This window comes from Drosophila obscura, unplaced genomic scaffold (genome assembly GCF_018151105.1).
Source record: "Drosophila obscura isolate BZ-5 IFL unplaced genomic scaffold, ASM1815110v1 contig_150, whole genome shotgun sequence".
Lineage (NCBI taxonomy): Eukaryota > Metazoa > Arthropoda > Insecta > Diptera > Drosophilidae > Drosophila > Drosophila obscura.
The window spans coordinates 13,072,228-13,096,745 of NW_024542736.1; the positions used below are offsets into that span (position 1 = coordinate 13,072,228).

The 24,518-nt window shown below is 43.7% G+C and overlaps 2 protein-coding genes across 13 annotated transcripts in view; one reads left to right on the forward strand and one right to left on the reverse strand.

Annotated features, from left to right (window-relative positions):
* Positions 1-24,518, reverse strand: part of LOC111066680 (tropomodulin) — a 47,739-nt gene that overhangs the window by 14,391 nt on the left and 8,830 nt on the right. The window contains exon 1 of one of the 12 annotated variants that reach the window (XM_022355471.2): positions 17,350-17,617. The exons of 10 other annotated variants lie outside the window; for them this stretch is intronic. In XM_022355471.2, the coding sequence (XP_022211163.1) occupies positions 17,350-17,475 (126 nt within the window). In that variant the 5' untranslated portion in view covers positions 17,476-17,617. Of the gene's footprint in view, positions 1-2,480; positions 2,852-17,349; positions 17,618-24,518 lie in introns of those variants that run through there. One more of the 12 variants, XM_022355478.2, reaches the window with a different exon arrangement.
* LOC111066681 lies at positions 6,800-10,746 on the forward strand. The gene is made up of 2 exons (XM_022355485.2): positions 6,800-7,004; positions 9,638-10,746. The coding sequence occupies exon 2, from the start codon at positions 9,904-9,906 to the stop codon at positions 10,048-10,050; it is 147 nt and encodes a 48-aa protein (XP_022211177.1). The 5' UTR covers positions 6,800-7,004; positions 9,638-9,903; the 3' UTR covers positions 10,051-10,746.

A 24,518-nucleotide genomic window follows, 5' to 3' on the forward strand; every position in this document is an offset into this window, starting at 1 on the left:
CTCTTAGGGCGCAGTGGGGAGGGGAGACTGGGGCCTAAATCTGAGTGGGACACAACTTTTCAGCCAAAAAACTTTGTCCGACAGTGAAACAGCACTTTTAGAAAGCCTTAATCGTGTCACGAAATCAGGCGATGATATTATCAAGTTTTTCGCTTTTGGAATTATTATGTATGTACATATAAGCTATATGGTAAATGCCATTGGAACGGTACGATGTGGGTGCTAATTGAAGAAAAATTTTTGTGTGTGGATGCAAACAGAATCTAAGAAGCATCAAAGCAAACATTTCTGTACTTCAAATCTCGAATAAAGATTCTTGTTTGTTCTACGGTGTGTCATCGTTTAGGCATATTTTTAGAGAGGTGCGTAATGCTTTTCGCAAGTGTTGTAATGTTAAGTTATTGTGGAAGAAGTTGTTCATCTAAATCTCATTTTATGAGTAATTTTTAAAATCGATTAGACAGAGAACCCGCAGCAGACCATCTTTCTTACTACCAATATGCATTATTCGTTGCGAATATATTTTCCTGTGGGGAATTCTTTTTGCTGTCAGAATTAAACATATTCTATGGCTATCTAAGACCTATAAATACCCTTGAATATGCTTCCATTGAATCGTACTTCAACAACATAGATTAGATATATCATCTACTGTATATGTACATGTGAGCTTCCCATTAAATTAATTTCAGATTAGATATGATGTGCGTTTGAACACTCCCCATTATTAGCCTTATTCTACATATTCCGTATAAAGCCCACTCAAATATAGAATTTAAAATATCGTAATGAAACGCACTGCCCGTCCGTCAGCACTATTTGTAGAACACTTTGTGGGCAAACAAGTTTCATCTTTTTTGTGCCGTTCTTCTGTTTCTTTTTTTTTTGTTGATGATTTTCATGTGCCCGGCGTCAATTAAATGACGGAAATGGGCAATTTTTATGTTGGCCGACATCGTTTTTGCTGTTGTTTTGTGACGACTTTTCGTTATATCTGTATCTGTATCTGTGTGCCCCTATTCCGCAAGTTGGAAAAAGCTTTTCATGTCTGCTTTGATGGTTGTCCATCTTACTGTCCCACTGTCCGCTCATCCGATTGTCCGTCCATACCTCCGTCGAATGGCAAAGAACTGGCAACGCGATTAATTACTCGGCTCACAGACCTTAAGTGCGATTTTAACGCCCTCGTCTGTCTGTCCATCCATCCGGTTGGGAGAGGGTCTCAAATGCTTGGTTTAATTGCGGGAACTGCGGATTATCTTACAAGTTTAGGTAAAAGGTTGAGAAAATACAAGACAAGAAGAGACATTAACTATTTAGACGCAACCGAAACGCCGGGAATTACGCAAATCAGATGAACAGGAAAGAAATGGAAGAAGGTTCGCAGCGGAAGCCTGGTTCGATTATGATTATTCTTCTTACAATAATTGATTATCTGCAAAAGTTTACAAGAATAAATGTATAGCCAAGAAAAACACCCAGCTGATGAATGGGAAGTAATATAAAGACTCGAATGTTGCGGAAGATCAGGAACTCTATAAAATATATGTTTGTATTAGGTCTTTCAGGTCGAAAGTTCTTCCATATTTACGATCCATCCATAATAAATAAGTTTTCCATTAAAACTTGTGGGTTGTGGGAGGGAGAGGAAGTCGATATCTAGTCGATATCATAAAGAGCGAACGTCATGGGAGTACAATGAGTAAGCGATAAAGCATTCGAGCAGCGGTAAACCAGAAGCAAACAGCTGTTGCAAGCGATAAGAAAATCAAAGGGAATATGGGCTGAGCGGCTGTGGAGGGGGTGCGCTGAGGAAATTTATAAAAATGCGAATTATGCTAAAATTTACACACAAAACAAAAGATAGTTATAATGAGGGAGATAGGGAGAAAGAAAAGAAAGCGTCGCGATGACATAATAAACATGATTAGGAGGTTTATGGCCGGAATCAATAAAGAGACAGCGAGGGGAAGTTGAATGTAAAAAATATATGATGACGAAGTCGCTCCGGCCTGCCATATTCTTGTCGTGAAGAGGGAGGTGGGAGTGGGATTGTGCGAGAGAGGGCGAGTCAGAGAGCGCAAACTCCAGAGCTCAAAAACAAACCCTAAGCGGACTTAGGTTTTACAAAGTGAAGGAAAACTCCCTAGTAAGGTGGACCAGACTGCTGGACTGCCTAACCTTCGAAGCAATATACCTTGCCCAGACCCCGCGAGAGAGAGGCCAGAGCGAGAAGCAAACAAAACTGACGTAATCCGATTGTGCGGTGCTCTCTCTCCCATTAATTGAGGCAGAGAGAGAGAGAGAGACGGCAAAACTCGGGCAATCACAATAAATTAACAAAAATGAGATGAAATCATTCAAGGAAATCGACAAAAACAAACATCACATCAATGAAAAAACAATTTGGGCACTCGAAAAGACAAGCCGAGAAAGATAGAGAGAGGGAGGAGAGTACTCCTCAATCAACGACTACTAACCTCCATGGCCTCTCCTCTCTTTGTTGTTGTATGTTTGAGTGTTTCCAAGGTTCCGCCGTTCAAGTTAACTTTTTAAGCGTTTTTACAACAGCAATTTGCTACTCCTCCTTTTGTTGTTGTTGCTTTTGATTCAGTCTTTTTTAACTTTTTGACACGCACAAAAATTCTGCCCGCGCCAGTTTCACGACCGCTTTTTGTTTTTGGGCGTGACACACACACTGGAGGGGGAGGGAGGCGTTTCTGGAAAACTAGGTTCTAGGGAGACACACACGCGAGTGGATCAGTTTTCTTTCAGTTAAAGTATCGACCACCACATCAGCCAGGCCGAGCAATTGTTTAACAGATTTCAATTGTTGGAGTAGCGCGAACGACTAGTAATTACTGTCAAAGCAAAGACAGCAAAAAAAAAAAACAGTTGACCGCGGCTGCAGGGTATGTGTTATGGGTATGGGTACTCCTTGTGTTGCTGCGGTGTTGATTTGAATTTGTATATTTCTGGGCACTTTTGTGTGCTTATCGATATTTCAGTAACTATCAGCCGTCGCAAAAAATTGTGCTCCAGTTACGTTTTGAACTTCTTTTGAAAATAATTATAATAATATCATTACTAATAGTTTCATTACAAATAACAAACATGGCACGAAATTACTAAAAACGATTTCAAAATACCAGCGGAAGCCGCCGAGGGCTTGCCAAGACATATTTTGTTATTATGTAAAAAAACAATATATATATCATCTCCATTTTTCCCACTGTAAAAGTCAATTAATAAAATTATAAATATTTTATAATGTATATTAAAATTCTCGATTAGACAATTGAAACCTTACAATTCCCAACTCGATATTGCCAGTTCAAATCCAATTGCGGAAAAACGGTATGGGAATTAGAAATTCCGATTTTGCTCATTCATGTAACGCAGAAATGAGATTTGTTCCTAGCAGCGTCGACGAGTTTTTAAGCTTGGTTTTAGGGTTTCAATGGGTTAACGGCAAAGAGTTGAGTGCAGTTTGAGAGCCACTGCTTTTGCTGTCGTACGTTTTGCATTGACTGGAAATTTGATAATGATTACCCGCCAAATCTGAATAATTGCATTTATAATCATCAAATTTATGTTACGTTTCTGGAACAGACAACGAAAAACACATAAAGAACACCCGAACGTCCCTTTCTTTTGTCAGGAAATGACAAATTTTCCATACGGGTAATTTTTATGGCCACATAAAATTACAAAATTATTAAAATATGCACACCATAAATCAGGAGGGCAGTCGGCGGAGGACTATTTTCCTCGCCTCGTATAGCATTTTCATTGCCATTTTATCAGGTTTTGCTTGTGTAATTTTGTTGGCGTTAAATTAATTAGGGCGGAAAAATTTGAGAAAACAGGAGAAAGGCACAAGAACTTGTGGCATTTCCATAAGCGTTGCATGTTTCCCTGTGTTGGTGGGGCATGCCACTGAGTCGGATAGGTGGCGGAGGCAGACGTGCGGCGTGCAGACAAATAGAAGACGTCATAAAAATGCCATTGTAAGTAGTTGAGTCCTTCCTTGGTTTTTGGCTTCTGCTTTTGTTGTTTCCGACTTTTTCCTTGTGATATCCTTTGTATATCCCTATTTTCTGGCAAATCGACAAAAGGCACGCGAAGGGGGAGGGACGTGGTGGGCAGGCGGCTGCACAAGGCAGTCGGAAAACTCATTTCACTTGTGTGTCGAAAAGATAAATGCGAAGCGCTTAAAAAAGCAATTACCGCATAAATTGCGCTACAACGCGGTACGTACCCCTGTACCACTATACCACTGCCCCACTACTCCCATACCCCGTACCCCATTCCCCACTTGCCTTTATCCTTGTGCACAGGATGTGGCGCATAAAACTTGCCACAGAAGACAGTGGTACTCTTCGCGCCCCCTCCACTACAAAGAGACGTCTTCCTTTTTCAAACAAATGTTGGGAAAACGCGAAAACGAAAACATGCAAAATGCATTGACAGAGAGGGGATTGGAAAAGGGGCGGTTGGAGGTCCAGCTTAATTGAAAAATCAATAGTGGGCCGGAAAATGTTGTCCTCCCCCGCAGACACTCCTCACTCACTTGCTTTCCATTCACTAAATGCCCGTAAATCAAGTTAAAAATCGCAGCAATCAAAGCACCTGAAGCGCAATAAAAACTCATTAAAGGTGCGCCCCCCGCCGGCGACTGGAGTGGGGGCTGAAGAGGGGTCTTGGGGCCAGGTGCGGATGTCCATAGAGGATACGGCCTCAGACTCTGAGTCTCAGAGTTTGAGTCTCAGTTCTGCTACCAAATTGGATTTGAACAAATTACAACACATCGATTTCTCATTATGGAAGGAGAACAGCACGAGGAACAGGTGGGCGAACCACCGGGAGCAGGAATTGGAACAGGAGCAGCGGCAGGATTTAGCATGGAGAAAAGTTACAGAATTAGGCGCGGGAAGTGAAGTTACAGTGAAAGAAATGTGATCAAACAAATCGTGATTTTAATTTAAGTTCCAATATATCGATCAGTCAGATGAATGCAAGATTCACAATACATATGTATGTACATACACTTGAATTATTCAGAGTATACGAGTATTCGGATTTGTGCACTTACTTTATCATTATCATTATTATTGTTATTGTTAGATGTTATTCCCTAAAACACATAGCGAGAATCACAGAGTTAGTTAATTATTTAATTTAATAGTGCAAAAAAACATTCATTGGCAGTGAAATTAATGCGGGCGGTTCTATTAAATATTCGTGAATATTTGAAATATATTTACAATATATGATATGATTCGGCTCTTTGAGGACTTGGCTTTCGAACACTTTTATTTCTGGATACTGAGTACTGGGCATCATATCGTAGCGACACGCCTAAAAACGTTTTGACTGGTTCCAGGCGATTTTCACTCATTTTCTTTCCGTGAGAAAGGGGAATGGATGTCACGAGTGGGGGCCCAAAAGCGACCATCCGAAATGGCGACAGAAATCACTTAAAGGGAAAATTTAATTGACTCGACTAACGGCGGTAGGAATGCCAGCAGTGGGAAACCAGGCCCGTTCTCAACCTCTGCTTCGGCTGCAGCGGAAGTCAGCTGCCAATTTGTTGGCCATGGCAGAGGCGGAAATTTCGTTCGACTTCCTGATTTAAATAATAACAAACTGTGCCTACTACCGCCTCTCCCAACGCCACCTTACGCCTGCCCTGCTGGCAAGTCTTGCTTGTCACGCCAACTGACGGCACATTCAGGGAGGAAGGACCTCCCACTCCTCCTTCTACAATGGCATCTTGATAAGATTGAGCGAGGGGGGATGGCAAGAACATGATTGGCGTCATCAGTGTCGGATCTCATAGAACACTACGGAGGGGTGGGCGTGTTTTGGGGGGCAATGTCAACGTTGATTTTGGTCAGTGCACACCCTCCCACCCTTCTCCTTTGAGCCCCCTGGGCCACTGTCGAGTGTCAATATTTGTCCGCCCCCTCTGTCATGAGGGGGCGTGCCTTTGGTTAGAACAAATTAAAATGTTTGCCTTATGATGCGGCCAAAATATAAACATGACAGAGGAGGGGGCAGAAGGGAAAACACAGGAGAGAGATGCAAATAAGCAAGAGGGGAGAGGGTGATTACATATTCCAACAGATCGATAAGATATACGGCAAAGGGTTCAAAAAGGAATGGAGGGGAAACTGGTGTTGGCAAAAGGAGTTCCCGTGATGTGGATTACTTGATTGCTTCTTGGATGAATTCCATTTAGGTGAGTTCGTTGGGATATCTCCTCAAGAAGTTCGTTTGGTCTCCTGGTAGATAATGGTTAGATGGATCAAGCAACTGCCAAGCAGATCATCTTCCAGGAGTGAAAAACTCAATCTAAACCCAACCTCCATTGAATGCTGGATGCCATTTTCTACTCATATCCAAGTAAGATCGCACAAATCTAGTGGAAAGTCTTGTGTTAGATTAATATTCAAATGAGATCATTCAGCAGAGCTCTGAGTAAACTTCGCAATGATTGCCATGCCCGACCCAAAACATTATATTAAAGAGGAGCAATCGCTCAACCCCGAACCCGCTCCACGGGCCGGCCTGTGTGCTGCCTGTTGACGGAGAACGCTTTGCATTTGTTGAACAACAATTTCCGGCACGAAACGTAACGGAATCAGAGCCCAAAAGCCGAAATCCCAAACCGAAGCTCAACTGGTAGCCGAAGTCAGGACGAAGGACGGGCCCCGAGCAGCTCCGAGCCGAGTCCGGCTGGGACGTCGACTATAAGAAGCGGCTTCCCTCAAAGCCTGGCCAAGAGTCGCGTTAGCCACGTCGAACCGAAAGCATCGCGGCAACCAAAACGAAAGTAAATAAGCCGCGAATCGAAAGCGAGTCGAGAGCGTATAAAACGCGAATATTAGGCGGACATCAAGCTTAGCCGCGTGGAATTGAACGCACGGAGAAAAAAGAGTTTACTCGTTAGTGGAATTGTTTGCCTTTTGGCCAGTTTACGAGCGGCTCAGCATAAATTGGTAACGTGTCCTTCCTTTTGGGTCCACACATTGCCAGAAACTACGAGGGGAATGGGGATGCCTCATAAAAGTGCGTGCCAGCGGAGTATTTCCCCATGAATGGGAATCCCCGCGACTCATGAATGAAGCTGACAGATGGTCAGATGGATGAGAGGGAAAAGAGTGGGTGGCTGCTGCGGCTGCTGGGAAGATTGCAGGAGTGATTTATGCCGCGAATTTGTCTGGAATTGTTGCGGGGCTTTAATTATATGAAAAGGACTCACTCTCCCTCCAGTGGGATCCAAGGATGTGCGCATTATGAAAACAAAGCACGAAGAAATGCAAATGGAATACCGCAGAAAATTGGACATGTGCTGGTTTGTGTGTGCGAAAGGATAAAGGATAATGTCTGCCCGGACAGGACACACACATCACCTTTCTTCTCCAAGGGGGCGGAGTGTGCAGTGTGGCTGTCCTGACACCGCAGGATATTTAACACTTCATTGACTTTTGTGGCCCCCCGCCGCCGCCGGCTGACGGTCGACTGTCGACTGTGTCGCAACATTTCGTCTCGTTGCGAAAGTTTCATTTGCATTTCGTGTGCGCCGCCACTGAAAATTAATGGCCGCAATTCCTTGACAAGTTTTCGTGGAAAACCCTTTCGCAAATTCCTGCCCCCTCTCCGCGTTAGCCCTTCTGTTGGCCAAGCAATTTGTTTGGCTTCGAACGCTTTAATAAGTTTGCGGAAGTCTTCCCAGAAACTTTTGCCAGAAGCAGCCCAGGAATCCTACTCAAACTCCACTTTATGCCGCCCGACTGCCCTTTGACCCTTTTCACACATACCCGTACACATATACACATATCCCCACATGTGTGTGTTTTTTTTCAGGGTGTTTTAGTGTGCGTTTTGACATCTAATTTATGAAGGAGAAAGAAAGCAAGAGGGAAAGTCCATTTCTCCGTGTTGTTGGGGGCTAAGCAACAGGCGGACCCTGGTCCCTTGGGGCCCACCATTAGAGGGTACACCGCAGTCCCTAGTTATTTTTATTAAGGGCAACCACCACACTTCAGCCTTTGCAGCAGATCACATAGACATATCCTAGACTTGGTTTCCTTTCATACCCTTATTTTCGTTGAGGCTATCCAAGATTATCGATCTCAAATACAAGATAACTCTTGCCAAAGAATAAGGGATAGATCAAAGAAGTTCGGGGAGTGTCCGTTTTCGTTCTTTTAGCATTATAGGGCATCTTGTGGACTGGGCTCCTTCCTCCTCATGGCTCGCACTGTGTTTCTTTTGGTCAGCAAAAGTTTCAGCACGAGGCACGAGGAATAGGGTCCCAAAAAGAAATGGACACAAATCCCACTCGGACTTTGGCTGTGGACAGGATTCCCCCGACCCTTCTCCTCAGTCGCTGTGTTATTTTTTTTTTGAACGTTAAGTTATGTGAAGAGGGGGGGGGGGGGCACAGGAGGGACACATTCCTCTAGTTGTTAGATTTGTTGCCCCCGAAACTTTTTTAATGAGTTTCATAATCTTTGATGCGCTTCTTCGCTTTGTTTTTCAAGGCAGTGGCGCCTCCTGCTCCTGCTACTGCTCCTTCTGGGGACCAGGGCCTAATGATGTGCGAGCCGCTGCCACGTTCCAGGGGAAAAACAGAAGCAGCAGCAGCAGCAGCGGCCTTTGAAAATTGTTTTCCATTTGAAGGATGTTCTGGGGGAGGTCGAGGGCAGGGCCTGTGCCTATTCCTATGCCTATGGCTGGGGGCATGGAATTCTTATTCAGCGACTGCTGTGCCCGCGATAAGCGTTTAATTGAAAGCCGGACAGAAGGAAGAACCTCCTTCCTCCTGACTCTGATTTCACTAAGGATTCCGCATTATGCACTTTGCATACCCCATTCAAATCCATGAATGCAAATGCAGCTCTAACCTTCGACCCTACCGTTTTGACACCGTTTAGCCCACGGATGCCATCCAATCCCCGCCACTAATTGAGAGTGTTTGAAGTGGACTGAAGCGGAAGATGGGGGGACACGGGAGTGGTGCAGAGTGGGTACAGTCACCTCAAAGGGTCTGGTTGAGTGGACTGCAAATGCATTTGGGGCATGCAGCTCCTGCGGAAATAGGAGCTGCCGTGTTCTCTAATGCTCTCTTTTCGAGTGCATTCCCTATGTTTAAATTTCATTTGTTTAATTTCCTTTCCCTGATGACTTTTACCGCTCCACCTTCTGCAGCTGGCATTCCTTTCTTTCATTCGGGGTGGGTGGGGGGGTAACATATTGGGCAACATGCCGCACAAATATGCAACAATGAACGCAGCCAGAAGAGATGGCATCTGTGGCAACATGTAATGCAATTGTGCAACATCTGCGGGGCATGGGAATCAGAATGCCGTCCTTTGGCAGCTTCCTGCTGGGGCTGATGCGGCGAATGCGTAATATGCGTTCCGTCTGTCAGCTCTGTCGTGTTTCCACAAGGAAAATGGAAAAGGCAGAGAGGGGGGGGGGGGGGGATCCTTTGTCCAGGCTTCATCTGTGGATCCCTCTGTTTCTGCTCTCCTATCTCGTTTTTTTTCCGAATGTGTATGAATAATCTCCTCGCGTATTTCCATCCGCTTTTCACTAACGCGTTTCCTCTTTCTTTTCATTGCAGCTGCTCTTTTGGGACCCGCAATGAGGCAATGAGACGACCCAGACCCAGACCATCACCAACAGTAGCAGCAGCAGCCGCAGCAGCAGAAGCACAGACGGAGGAGGAGGAGAAAGAGGAGACGGAGTCATGCCATCTGGTGCCTGCTTCTGGAGTCTCGAGCTTCGGCCTCTTCTGCGGCAGATAGAGCGATAGAGATAAAGCTACAGAGCGAGAGCGAGAGAGAGAGAGAGAGACACAGCGAGCGAGAGCGAGAGAGACAGCTAGAAATGTTGCGCGATATCTTTCTGTATCTAGTTCTAATCGTTTTATTTTGCTTCATTTTCATGGCGCAGTTAATCGTTAACGTATACGCGTTCCAGCGCCAGCCAACGCCCGCCCAGAAGTCGGACAAGAATGAGATTATATTTGTCTAGGAACGAAGACGAACTGGTAAAGAATGGGGAATGGGGGCACTAAGGCCAGCAAAAGTCAAGCGGCCACCGTGGTTTCTATTTAATAAGAAATGGCAGCGGGTCGTCGGGTGGGAGAAAGTTTCACTTAAGGATGAGCAGGAGGCACTGACTGCCTCGGCAGTCGTCTAGGGGCTTAGATGATAAACCCTTGAAGAACTGTTAAACTAGGTTGCTCGCTAATTAGTAACGGGAGTCTGGGGACACACACACATAAACACACACACTCCACTCACAGATACTATCTCTCTCTTTCTCTCACACATACAATGAAAGTTGCAAACAATAAACCGCAGCGACAAGTTCCACTCCAAAGTGTCGTCTCGCCATGAAAAGGGCGAAAATTACTAAGGGAAAAACTGCAACAATATTCAGCCAAAAGAGGCGCCCAATGAAGCCGCATTAAATTTTCATAATTTTCCGCATATTTCCCCCACTTTTTCCCACCACGCCTTTGTTTGTCTTTCATTAACATTTTTTTTGTGCATTTTTCCGGATTATTTAATTTTAATTCGCATTCTGCTGCAGTAAAATGATGATGTACGGCGGCTGGAGGAGGCATCAATCAATTCGAGGCGACATCCTCCCCCTTCCCAATACGTTTTATTGGGCGGAGGCTTTAACTTTTCATTGCCTACTTTTAAGGGCCCTCCTTGGAGGACTCTGGTTATCGGTCAGGGGTTTTGGCCTGCTCCTGCGGCAGTGAGCCAGAACAATTGCCAAGTGCCAAGAGGGGGGAGGCACTGGGGCGTGGCAGATGGCTTTTTATTGATTTCCAGCCGCACTTGCAGCCTTTTCTTTGCTTTTCTTTGCCTGGTGTTTCCTATTTTTCTTTTCATATTTTTGTTATATATTTTGTGCCATTTTTTTGGTTGTTTTTCTTTTTGGCACGCCGCACCGTTTTATTGTTTTCCTTTGTGGCAGAGCTAGAACCAGAACCAGAGCCTGCGTTTGCCGCCTCTTGTTGCACAGCACTTGAGCCCAGAGCTCTCTCTCTCTCTCACTCTCAATCGCTTGAGGGGCATACACACACTTGACCCCCTTCCAGCAGAAGGAGCGCTTAAATCGAGCTCTGAGGGTGAGGGGCAAGCTTCAAGGAGTGTTGCAACTTCCACTGATTGCTGTCAGTGTGTCCAAATGGAAATTAAAGTTTCATCAAATGTTTCCCAAGCACTAAGCAAAGGCGGAGGCGGAGGCCAAGCTTTTAAATTACATTTTCCGTTTAAAGAGAGGAATTTTCCATCCGAGCAGCCACATAAAAAGACGAAAAACACAGAAGGAAACCTCCCATCATATCGAAGAGTAAATCAAAATGTATTTAATCGAAAAACAAAACAAACAAAATCTTTCACATAATGGAACACTTTAAGGTCTATATATGCCTATACACATAGATATACATATACATATATGATATATACATTCGAACAATAATAGAGTTAGTTATCGATTGAGTATTTAATCGATCGGTCTAATCGATAGGCTAAGTGCTAAGCAAACCTCCCACTAAACCCCAACCAAACGAATCGAAATGAAACCCGAAAATGTATCGAACTTTGTAGCTAGATCTTGAAACAATGAAATGGAAAACGAAAATTGAAATTGAAATGGAAATGGAAATCGAACAAAAATAACGAAGCGGATATCGAATTAAATTAAACGAATAAATGTTCTTTGGATGAAAAAATAGAAAAGATATCATGAGAGATTTTATTTGGGTTCCTGTTCGGGCTCCCTTCTTGTCAAATCTGTTCAAAATTGAATGCTTTTTTAGCCCTGAACGAGAGGTCTTCTGCCTCACTTACCTTCCCGCCCCTTCCCTACCATCCTCATCATCATCATCATCCAATTGAGTGACCAGTCCATTAATGTACCCATTTCCACTGCCATTTTCATTCCCCTCTGACTCTTGGGGGAAGTGTTAAATGCTTGACCATCAGGCAATTGCCATCCGAAGAAATGAATACATTATTTCATCCATTTAGCGGTGGCAGCTGAAAAGGGGGAAGGAAATGAGAAGGGGTAACAAGAGGGGAAAGCAGTAGGGGCAGGGTGCCCCGAGCAGCAACCGCTTGTCACAGAGTCCCTTAGTCATTGGTCCTCGGACAAAAGTTTTGGCTCTTGGCCAAAATGCCAGGCCCATTCGGCCCCTAGTTCCTTGCCTGCCCCTCCACTGTGCAACAAGCTGCCCCTTTGCCCCTGCCCTCCTCCTTTTGCAGGGGCATCTGCTGCATTTCTGTGCTGCTGCTTTTTGGGCTTGTTTTTATTGCATGCCAAAATGTCTGAAGCTTTCAAAAGAACAACAACGAACAAGATGAGCAACAACCAAAAGAACGACAAAGAAAGGCATCGCATCGACTGTCGAAAGTGTGGATACCCTAAAAAATCGGGCCTTGCTTTAGTTCTATATATCATGGGAGCTAAAAGACGAGGTTTGAAGATTTATTTATCCCTCTCTGCGTGCCAAACATATTCTGAAAGTCATCATACCCCCCAGTGCAAGGGTATCAAAAACAAAGCTAACAACATTAAGAAAAACAACAAAAGAAACCCCAGCAGAGGAAAATGCTGGGGAAAATGGATTTCTCTTGCTGTTGGATTTGATTGCATTTCATCTGCATCTGCCTTTGCCTCTGCGATGACCAAATTTGGTCAACGAATGGATCCTACATATAGGGGATAGTGGGGAAGGGGGAACATTCGAGTGGAACAGAGAATGGAGGCTGCAACATTTTTGGATCGCAGCCATCGGGGGGGAGGAGAGATCTCCTATTGAAAATCGCTTTAAATGCCGGACAGACAGTCAATTTCTCACATTGGCATTGGCCGACAGCTGTCGCAGATGTAGGAAGGGAAGGAGGGAGAGGAAGAGGAAGAGCGGTGGTGGAAGAGGGACCGGAGCACAGGGAAGCACTCACACCTAAAACCAAACTAATTTCTAGTATTTATTTAATATTTATTTAACATTTATTTGCCACATTCTTTGATCTCCCATCTCCCAAGTTCTTTGCCAAAGCCAAGTCGGAAAAGTCAGAAAAGTCGGAAAAGTGGCAAGATGAGATGCCAGGAGTGGTGAGTGGGATGGAGGGGAATGGTGAGAGGTATGATGAGTCCTTGTTCCAACCAATTGACATACGAAAATCAAAACTAATTAGACACAAATTAATGAGCCAGAAGAAAACACATTCACAACGAATGTGATGAAAATGCGATGTGAAAATGTGAAAAGCTGACAAACAATTTGGCAGCTGGGACTGGTAGGAGGGGGTAGGGATGGGAGTGAAAGTGGAAGTGGGCCGCCCTGACCTTTCAGAGACGGCGAAAAACATTCAGAAAACCAAAGAGAAAAGTAGATCTCCGTAAGAGAGTTTCTCCAGATGTGAGCGGCAGAAGGCTGAAGCAGTGTGGAGGGGCATACCATGGCACACATACTCGTAAAGACACACACACCGAGACATTCAGTGGATGGACCATACGGCGTATGCGCAATTCGCTTCTGGCAAAGCGCCAACGCTCTATACTTGGAGATCAACGGAAAAAGTTGCTGATTTTTTGCCAGAAAAACTTATAAATAACTGTTTGTTCATGCACACACAGATACACCATACACCAGATAGATGGCCATGTGTGCCTGTGTGTGTATCTTTGTGTCTTATTTTATATATTTTCTTGCTCTTTTCTCTGTGTGTGCTCTTTAGCCTTTAGTGCTGTGCTGTGCTCTGCTGTGCGTTAACTTGGCCAGAAGCAGAAACACACAGAGATAGAAAGAGAGAGAGAGGGATATGTACGAGTATGTGCGAGAATGTTTCTGTTTTTCCTCCGATTAGTCCGTGGAAATGAGTTTTGGAGTGAGAGGTACGCAACGGATCGGATGCGGAGCGAATGAATGAATGAATGGAACAATGAATACATTGTCTGAATGGAAACTTACTCGGGAAATCCAGAAAAGGGGGAAAAAGTAGGGGGCAGACGGAGAAGTTTTCTTACCTGTAAAGAGAAGGAAAGAGAGCAAAGCATTTTAGTGCGTGAAATATGGAAAGAGAATATATGTAGATGGATAATATACGAACAGACTAAAGGAATGTAGCGATAGATGGGTGTAGAAATAGTTGAATATAAGGCTGTATAGATAGCAGGGACGAAAGACAGATAAACCTAGAAAAGATAGTGCAGCAGCAGATAGTGCTCAACAATGTCTAGTCAATGGTTGCTGATATTATACGATCTGGGTATCTATTCATCTGTAAATTACTAAGAACAGACACAAAGTCATCTAGACACACGCATTCCATTAGGATTCATCGAGCTGCATTTGCATTCTTCGATTGTTGGAGCACTTTCATTGGATATGCTTGTTCCACATCTCCCTGCCATCATCTTCCCACAAACAAAAGGGCCGCAAAAGCTGAAAGTCAATTAGCCTCTCGGCTGAACCCTAATGATCCCTTCCTCTCTCTCTTTCATGGCCAAGGAAATTGCCAGAGGAAAATGAGTGAAAAGCAGCTGCCGCCATGCGCCGAGCCACTTGAAAAACATATAATTAATTTATTTTATTATATGAATAAACATTTATACATATGTGTATATATCCGAGAGTCAGCAAATAAAACAAAATGCGGGGAGAGGTCGATTTTCTTTTAGCTTCAGATTTTCAGGCTCTGTGGCAGGAACCGCTCTGCCATGTTCCACATGGGAAACAATCGTAAAATCCTTAATTAATGCTCACCTACATATGGGCAAGGGACATGGTGAAGAGGACCGAGGATAGTCCTGCCACGTCTGGGGATGCTCCACTCCACCTCCTGACAGGACAAATTAAAGGAGCAGTCGCATCACTTTTAATTAAAAGATAAAAATTCCCTGTCCAACAATTTAAGAGGAGGTGGGATACATGGCGGTGGAGGTTTTTATGGAGGTGACGCGTCAAAACGCATAAAATGAAGAGCAAGAAACTGTTACAGAAATGAACACACAACAAAGAAGAGAGGGGGAAGTGGGGAGTGGGGAAGAAAAGTCAGCAGAGAAGATGAAAGAAATGTGGATAACAAAGGTAAGTTAGTGCATAAAGAAGAAAACGAAATTGAGGAGCAGACTAGTAGAAGTTGAAACACCCCAAGAAAATAATTCAAATTGAGTGCCAAGGAATTCCTATGATACAATCGAACTAGTACTTAGTAGCACTCAGCCGACTTTGAATACCATATATGCTATGCATATGTTCTACGGAAACCCTCTAATTATGAAGCAGAACGTACCAAAGAGAACTAATTGAATTGCAATACCAATAGTTTGCCATCTGTCCGCATACTTAGTTGTATCATCATCTGGGGACTACCTCAAGTTTACTTCCGAAATAAAAATAATAATTGCACTGCGTTTTCCTGCTTTTCCCCATTGAATTCCTGCTTCGATTCCTTAGCGCCCCCATCCCATCCATCGATCCATGTAGTGCACATTGAGGGCCCCGGGCTCATCGCATCATTGGTGCAACTGTTGCCACTGCTGCCGTTCGTTGCCGTTGGGGCAGACAAACTGTGCTGTTTTGCTGTTCCCTGTGAAAGGAAAGGAAAAGCGACAGAGCGGAAGAAGAAGGGTCTGGGTCTGAGTCTGAGTCCGGGGCGAGAGCTTTGTGGATTGTTGTGCCTTGATTGCCGCCTGCCATGAGAATCCGTGGATATAAAGTCAACTACTATTCCCAGCTATAACCAGAGAGGGTGCATATACACGATGGCAGGGTGTATATAAACATATATACTATAGTCGCGTCTGGCAGTTGGGGAATGTTATTCTTTCGTTCATCAGGCCCTTGCCCTTCTCTAACCCTCCTCCTGCTCCTCAGCGTCCGCTATTTTTTGCTGAATTGAGAAAGGCAGCGCCAAAATGCCGCTGGGCAAAAGCCAGAACAAGCAAAAGCCAGGCTAACATTGAACGGTGAGGGGGGAGGATGGCATAATAGGGAGAAGTTCCGTGCACGTACACACACATAAATATCTGTATGCGGGTGTACCTGTGTGGGTGTGGTGGTACATTAAGTGAAATGAAATCCTGTTAAGCGAAACAATGAAGCTATTAAAAAAAATATGTGTATGCTCCCCCTTCCTTCTTTAGGGGTGTGTGTGTGCGGAGTGGAGGGAGGGGTATGCAGGGGGATGAGTGGGTGTTCAAATTGGATGTTATCCCATCAGGTAAACCTCATAATATCGTTTAATAAATACTTTGCAGCTTGATTGATTGCCCCCTGCCACCCATCGTCGTTTTTTTGGAGCGAACTCTGGAGCGACAGGTGAAGTGCGGCTCTAAGTAGCTGATACACTTCCCCTGCTCTCCCTCCCCCCCTTTTCGACTGGTGAGTATTCCGAGTAATTTATGCGCCACAGAGCCCGAGGGGATGCAAGCGAAACCACCAGATTGGGACCCATGTGGCTGGAGACTACAATCAGAGTGGCAATTGTGGGCGCCAGGGTGCCAGGGTGCCAGGTTCCTGGACCACGCCCTCACCCATATACTTATCCCAATACCCTACTGTTTATTTCCTCTTTCTACTCCGTTCTTTTACTCAAGTCCAGCGACCTGGAAACCAACCTCACAAAACTCCCACTCCACCCTAAGGCTGCCTTTTCTTGGAACCCTTTTAGTGGTCGGACAGTGGCTTCTGTTCGTCCTTCTCTTTCCACTGAGGTGTCCTCTCACTGCTCGTCCCTCTGAGGTGTCCCTTCCCCAAGCATGTGCATACATTAGGAGTCTCTTTGCCCAAAGATTGTGATTAATGGGTCTCGGTTGGTGTTTATTTTCGGAGGCTTATCCAAGTGCAAAGCACCCGCTAAATGCTTTGCTTAATTATCAGGTGATGGCTAAAGAAAGAAGAAGCCTCTCTTAAGCAGCGGATAGCGGATTCGGGGAATTCCCTTTTGAGATGGAAATACGAGTTTGGCATGAACATGATAGAACAAGATACAGAACGGGAAATTCAATGAAAAGAGCCAATGCAGGAACTGTGAGAGAACTTTCCCTGGAATATTATCACATAAAATTACAGGTAAAACTTCTGTATACACAGATCTGAATATACCCCTCCCTGAAGGTACTTCCAAAGTAAGGGGTATCATGGAGAGAACCCGTCCAAACCAAACGATGGAATGCCTCTCTTAAAATGCCTGGCGATGAGTGAAATTTCGATCCGTCCGGTCATTTGGCAGTTTGACAGCGAGCTGGGGCTGGGGCGTTACTTTTCCTTTCTCTCTACCCCTGCTTTTGGGACCCTACCTTTGTAGAGCGGGTTTTACGCCACTGCGAGGTTTTCTTGCTGGTTGTTGTTGTGGTGGTTGTAGTGGACTCCTCTTCCTCCTCCTCTTCCTCGAGGACATCCTTGTCCTTGGCAGTGTCTGCCATGGTGTGTTTGCGTGTGTGTGTTTTGTTTGTGTGTTGTAATCCTTCTTATCCCCAATCGCTTGGCATATAAGAAATTCTATCACTTTTTTTCGTGGTGATTCACAAATATGTATAAATTTTCCTATGATTTTTGTACTCTTGATTCTTGACGAGATCTGTGATCTCTCTCACTCATTTTCACTGGAAAACGCATTTCAATTTTCATTATATTCACATTATATACAGACATATATTCAATAAAACATTAATTTATTATTTATTTATATATTTTCACGACTTTCGCATTTTGTATCGCTCTTTCTCTAAGAGTGAGAGAATTTATGTGTGCAGCTGCCTCGAAAAGTGAAAATTCTTGGCTATAATTAATTAAACTCTTTTCACCAACAACAACAATACACCAACGCGTTGGTGAATTTTCAGTGCAGAATTTGGTGCGGCAATTAAATTTTGTAATTATTTGTAAATAAACGGCAATGGAAACAGATTTATGAACTTATAAATCCGCCAGAGGGGATCCGTTACGATGGAGGGGCGGTTTCATCCATAAATTAAATGCGGATTTGACATTCATGAATTATTATGGAGTACCCTTTCTATCATTTAGCACCCCCTTCTCCCGCTTGAGGGTTTCGTTTTGCATTTACTTTTTCATTGCGGGCTTAACAACCTTTCTTCCTCCCTTCTTCCCGGGCCAAACGCAATATCCTTCCTCTATAATTAAGCAAATTAGTTCCTCAATATCAAAATTCGTCTTGGAGGAGGCGAGGGTGAAGATGCCGACTGCACTGACTCATAGAAAATGGCCAAAAAATTGGAAAACTTTTGAATAGTAAACAAATTTTGGGTCGAGTGCAAAAGAGTTTGGCATTTATCGTAAAATGTTTTGGGAAGAAAAGTGTTTGTGGAGGGTTTTTCTTTATTTTAAGGGGTGACTCGAGGAGGTAATTCCCATCAGTTGTTTTTGGGTCAGTTGTTGGACTATTTGTTGTCAGAAATGTACATATGTGGAAGGCCTCAACAGTTTCTATGTGGCATATCTAAGGTATTTGGAAGAGCGGTGCGTGGTTGAGCACTTGCTGATGTTTGTCTTGATTATTATTATTTGTTTGTTTCTAATGTGTTGTGGTGTCATTAAAGACGCTATGGTTTTTATATGGAATAATATATTGCATCCATCCATGCATACATATATGTATGTGGATAAATTTGTTCGTTTATTTTTCGGTTTAATGCATTTGTAAGTGCATTGGCTGATGGAATTTTTGTAATGGTTTCTATTGTGTTTGGGGCATTAAAGGCGCGACAGTTTTTGTGTGAATTATATCAAATATATATGGGATTTATAGCTATTATAGTCGCTCGTGTATTGTTGTTGGGGTATTTTGTGTTTGAATTGCTCTTTTTTTGCCTGGCATTAAAGACGTGTCCGCGTTTTTATGGCGTGAATCGTGAATCGTGTGTAAATACGAGTAGGGGAAATGCAATTTTAATGCATTTTAATGGACAACGAAACTGGAAAGGGCGAGTGGGGGAATCCCCTTTGTTATGGTGTTTCACTATTGTTATGGATTGTTGTGTTGTTGTATTTGTTGTTGTTGTTGTTGTGTTGTGTTGTTGTATGCATTATTATTATTCGTTTCTTTGATTTTGGTTGCATGTTTCTGTGGCATGTAGCACTTTTTGTATATTTTTGGAATTGTGTGTTGTTTTTCAGTGTTTTTCGAGTGTTCTTTTGTTTTCTGATTCGATTTTAAATGATATCTCGCGCGATGTTCTACTGCTGTTTGCTTTCCATTTTTGGGCTTTATGACATTAAAGGTGGGATGGACTCTGATTCGCATGCAAATTTCGTGGCGATGCTGGGACCCACAGTCGTCGGAGAGTCAGCCTCAGTCTCAGAGTCACAGCCACAGACGCGTCCGCGCTCGCAACGAACTGAGTTCCCCCAAAATTCTTTGGTCGCCTCGAGGCTGGTCGAGGAAATGCTCGGAAAAGCCATGGCAGGGGGGCATGCCACTGAGAGGCGGAGGCCTCTGCCAATAGAGCGACGCACACAATCAACACTTAAGTGTGGCAGAAATTCTCAAATGCCAAAATTCGCTCATCATCTTCCGAATGAAATGAATATACATATATATCGCATATACGTAGTATGTATATCCACGGTATATGGCACTCTTTATGTGTCTGTGTTAAGTTATACACTTTTCAGAATATGTGCGCACAAATTTGTGTTTCTGTTGGCATTTTTTTCCACTTTTTATCATATTTTCTTCACAAGTATTTCACTTTGCAGCGAGTCGTATGCGTAATGTGGCAGTTTGTATTCACGTCTTCTCTCTCTGTTCTCGTCTCTATGTTCTCTTCTCTCGTTGCTTTCAGCGAACTTGCTAAAACAGGTGAGCATTTGCTGGTCTTTTTGGCCATTTTTCTTCTTTGTCACGAGAACACGAAAAACAAATTACGAAGAATAAGTATCAAAAATTGTGAAAATATTCGCACTCAAAATTTAATTTCGTTTGGGATGACTCGTGGCTATTAAAACATTCAAAATATTGCATGTTTCAATGTGATTTTGAATTGATTTTGAACTTTATCTATTGATCAATTAAAAATCGCTAGAAATTTCAGACTGACAATACCAAAACGTTCGAAACACAGTACATATCGAGATGCCACGCTTGTTTGAAAAAATGTCAAATTATTTTGGTGCAATAGGAACTTTAAACACTCCACAGCACTGCACTGCATTCACTCCTTCCCGATTTCAAACCGAACTACGAGAATATTTACGCTCAAAAATTTGATTTCGATTCTGAATTTGATTTTTGATTCGATCACGACGATCTCCGATGTGGCGCTGACGGCGCCTGTGTTCCAACTGAATCCAGAAGGGGATCCCATCCCCCAATTCGATTCCTGGTTCTAGATCGCTGCCCCATTCCGTTCTGTTGTTGGCTTGCCGTTCTTTGTGGGCCTTTGTCCGCTTGGCTCACCTTTTGTTCGATATCTGCCACAAAGTGTTAATCAGTTATCTCCCCATCTGTGGCACCACCCCTCCTTTTCCATCGACGATCCAATTAGCCTTGTCGCGTGCTTATTGCGTTCTGAGGTGAGTATTTTTAGCCGGATTTAGTTGGCTCTTCCCGGCCATCAGTTATGACCAATCTGCGTCTGAATAATTGCGTTGCAGAGTTTTCTAGATTTCCTCAATTTTGCTACGTCCTGCGAGGGGTCCAATGGCCGCTGGCAAAAAGGCAAAAGGCGCCGAAAGGCTCTGGGTTTCAATCTTTTCTAATGAGTTGTTTGCTTTTAATTAGATAAAAATTTCATTTAAATTGCATTGATTACAGTTTTAGGGTTAACAGGGTTTGAAGGATGGGTGAGGTGTACTGAGGGTTTATCCCTTAATCGTATCCCGAATTCCCAGCTGTCCCTTTGGCAGTGTAATTAATTGTTCTCGGGGCCTCTATACGGCTTCACCGAAAGTTTTTCTTTCTTTTCAGACAGCAACAAAGTTGTGCAGCCTGGCCCCTCCCCCTCCCCATCTTTTAGCACCACTCGTAAATGTTGCTCCAGCTGGGGGGCATACAAATATACAACAACAAACGATTTGTAGGCACAGTGTCTAAAAATAAACGCCCTCTCGGATATTTCCAACCCAAAAAAGTGAGAAAATAAAAATATTATTTATAGCCAATACCCACTCCACCCATCCACACATACTATATAGAAGATATATGTGTGTTATATGTGTGTATAGGATAAATAGGATAAACTGATTTTCTCAATTCGCAGTTGCAGCTGCATGGAAATGTTTTATGAATTTCCAATTGGATTCTGGAACTGAAAACTGAATTTCAATGCATGTTGATGCAAGAATCGCAGATGCAAATGCAGGCGCAAAAATGGGGCAGCAAAAGCGTAAAAAAACAAAAAACAAAGCTCGGAAGAACGGTAAAAATCAGGCTAGATAAATGGCAAACATCAGCGGTGGGAGAGAGCAGTGGAAGGAGGAGAGACAGCGCAAAACGCGTATGCAGTCTGGCTTTTTCGCCTCTGCTTCCATTGATGGTTTTAAAACAAATACCGGGGATGCGAATCAAGGGGTGAGGAGTCTGAAGAAGGCGGTGGAGAAGGCGTGAGGCATGATGGGGTGAAGGTTCCGTGTGGGGTCTTTCACCTCTTTGGGCCTGAAATGAGAAGAGTTTCATATGAACTTTGCACAGTCGGAGGGCTATTGATGAAGTGAACCTTAAAGTTGGAGAGCTATGAGGAATTGAGGGGAGTTTTGAATGAGCCAATGGCCAAGAGGTATGGGGCAAGGTCTCCATTAAAGCGGCGAACTGGTAAGATCAAAGGTGGAAATTGCACCTGCAACTCATACACTCTATAGTCTGAGTAGAACTGATCTGCACTGGGGTGAGTTAAAGCAAAGGAAAGTTTCTATTTTCTTGGCAGCACGCCGCCCACGCCACGCCGCACTGGCCATGTCAGAAATGATCATTGACATTGTCGCGTTGAAGGTGTTTTCGCACACCCAAACACAGGTACACTCACACTCAGTCAGGCAACGCCTGAGAGCAACTATCAAACGACGCTCTTTGACTCTCACCTTTTATAAATACACCTTGGACGCACACACCTGCTGCTCCCAATGCGCCTCTTTTTCATTCTTTCCAACGCTCTTCGAAGAGTAAGAGCGAAAGGTGAGTAAAGTGAGAGTGAAAAAATGGCTCATTTCTGAGTGGGAGTGGGGGAGAGCGCATATAGCATCAGAGTGATGGCACAGCTTTCAAGGTAAATCATGTCCGTTCTTGTTCGGTTTTACTTGAAAAGAAATCTATGTATGTATCTGTCTCTCTCTCTCTTTCTCTGACGAGAATCGAATGCGAAAGATGGTTACAGAACAACAGAAAAACTAAGAATTTACCGTACCATCTCCATTACCCCGTTTCATCCCACCAACCACAAAGGAATGTCTGACCATGTGCCTGTCTACGGATCATAAATATTATTTAATTTTCTATATGTTTCTTTCCCGACCATTAAAATTATGTAGGTTATAATTTAAATAATCAAACAAGCACGGATAGAGATGGGTAGATGCAAAAAGAACGAGGGACAGAGAGAGAGAGAAATGCTTAGATCAAAATGTTGCTAAGAATTTCGCCTCGTCTGGGGTCGACCGCCCCAAACATACAATAGCAATAGCATACAGAAAATAGCTCAACAGATCCCAGCGATACAAGAAATATTTATAGATTTTGTTATTGTCAAAGTGTGTTGATGGGTGCTTGATGAGGCGGGCAGAGTTGTGGTGCCATGAGAGCGGAGGGATACCACCAAACAAAACAAGTTCAGGGATTTTTCAGACTGTCAATGTGTCAAGTCCTTGGGATCTTCACGTTATGAATGTGCAAATACGTCAGTTATACACCCGTCCCCTGTAGCGAACCAAACCATAGTCGTAGCGAATGTTGACCAATTTGTGCATCCCTACGGTGACAGTTAATTTGCAAAGCATAAAATTGTATACACGTCGCACCATTACATATGTACATCTGTATACATTTATCAATTTTATATTAATGTATAAAAGAAAATTAGCAAATCAGCTGCGCGTGTTGGAAACCAAGGTAGAAGGTCCGAGTTTTCGACGGACGAAGTTTCTGAACGCTGCTTTCTTTTTATATTTTCTGCAGGCATAGACTTGAGGTCAAGTTGGAAAACACTTTATTGAAATACGCCGCATGCGTGTGTTCTTCTGTATCGGCCGCCTATAACATTCGTTCCATTTTTCTCCATTTGCTCGATTTGCTATGGTTGATTCTTTCTTTTTTCCGTGTAAATTAAAGCTCTCTCTGTTTTGTTGGGGACCTGCTAATGGGCAGGTGATTTATGACCATGGGACCGGGAATGGGACCCGCTTGACACTTGTATGTATATCTTATATGCACTTCTGATTCTGGGCTAATAGTCTCCAAACGGCGGGTCGCATATCAATCATAAGCACTGTTGGGCGGGAAGAACTCTCCGAGAATAGCCGGCGAACAGATTTAGCAATTCAAATGCAGTTGCTCGACTCGACGCGACGCGACTCGAGTCGATCCGCTTAAATGTCGTCGCCCACTTCCGGGATCAGTCTGTCATGTGCCCCCTTGCCGCATTCCCTTTGGCCAACCCTCCCTTTGTGGCAGAGAATTAATTACAGAGTCGCATGTGGCGATCGGATCAACTCCTGTTGGAACTGCAGTTGGTCGAACATTTCATTTGGCTTGGTTTCGTTTCGTTTCATTTCATTGATTTTTGTCTGTTCTTTTTCTGGCCAAAAAAACATTTCATTGCAAAACCAACATTTTCTGACAATTCCAACAGCACAATCCTCATAGTATGCACTGCCGGAGGGGGAGGGAAGGCGGTGGAGGCGGAGGCGGAGACAACACACAAACATCAAGAGAATCGTTTTTAGTGAAAATAAATTGAAAATCTTTTGGAACATATTCCGAATGTTGTGATAGATTGCGAGCATTTTCAGCTGTCCGCCCGTATGTCTGTTTGTCTGTTTGTCCGTTGGTCCGTTTGTCGCTCTGCCCCTCTGCCTGTCGGTGACTCTATGGATTATGCATGTGTTGGTGTATAACATCTGTGTGTCTGCTTTTTCCCTCGCCTGTTCCTGTTTCCTACTCCGATTCACATGCAAATCCACACCATTGGCTGACCTTTCCATTTATGTACATACATAAATATGTGCATGTACATATGTATGTATGTTCTAGTCGTAGTCGGAGTCAAAGGCGCAGAGCCAGAATCTAGAAGTAAAGATGTCTTCCAAGGCAAGAATGGGTTTCATTGAAAGTTTCTTGTTCCGCCACTACACCCCTCACCAAGCGTCATGCAATCCTCTTCTTCTGCTCCTTGTCTTTTCGCCTGGTCCACATTTTGATTGATTGCGCGAACACGCTGCAAACCAAAGCCAAAGACAATGGGGAAATGGCGATGGGAAATGATTTTTCGAAATGTTCAAATCAGAAAGAGACAGC

Coding starts and splice junctions, on each gene's coding strand:
- LOC111066681 (XM_022355485.2), top strand. CDS start 9,904: ATGTTGCGCGATATCTTTCTGTATCTAGTTCTAATCGTTTTATTTTGC.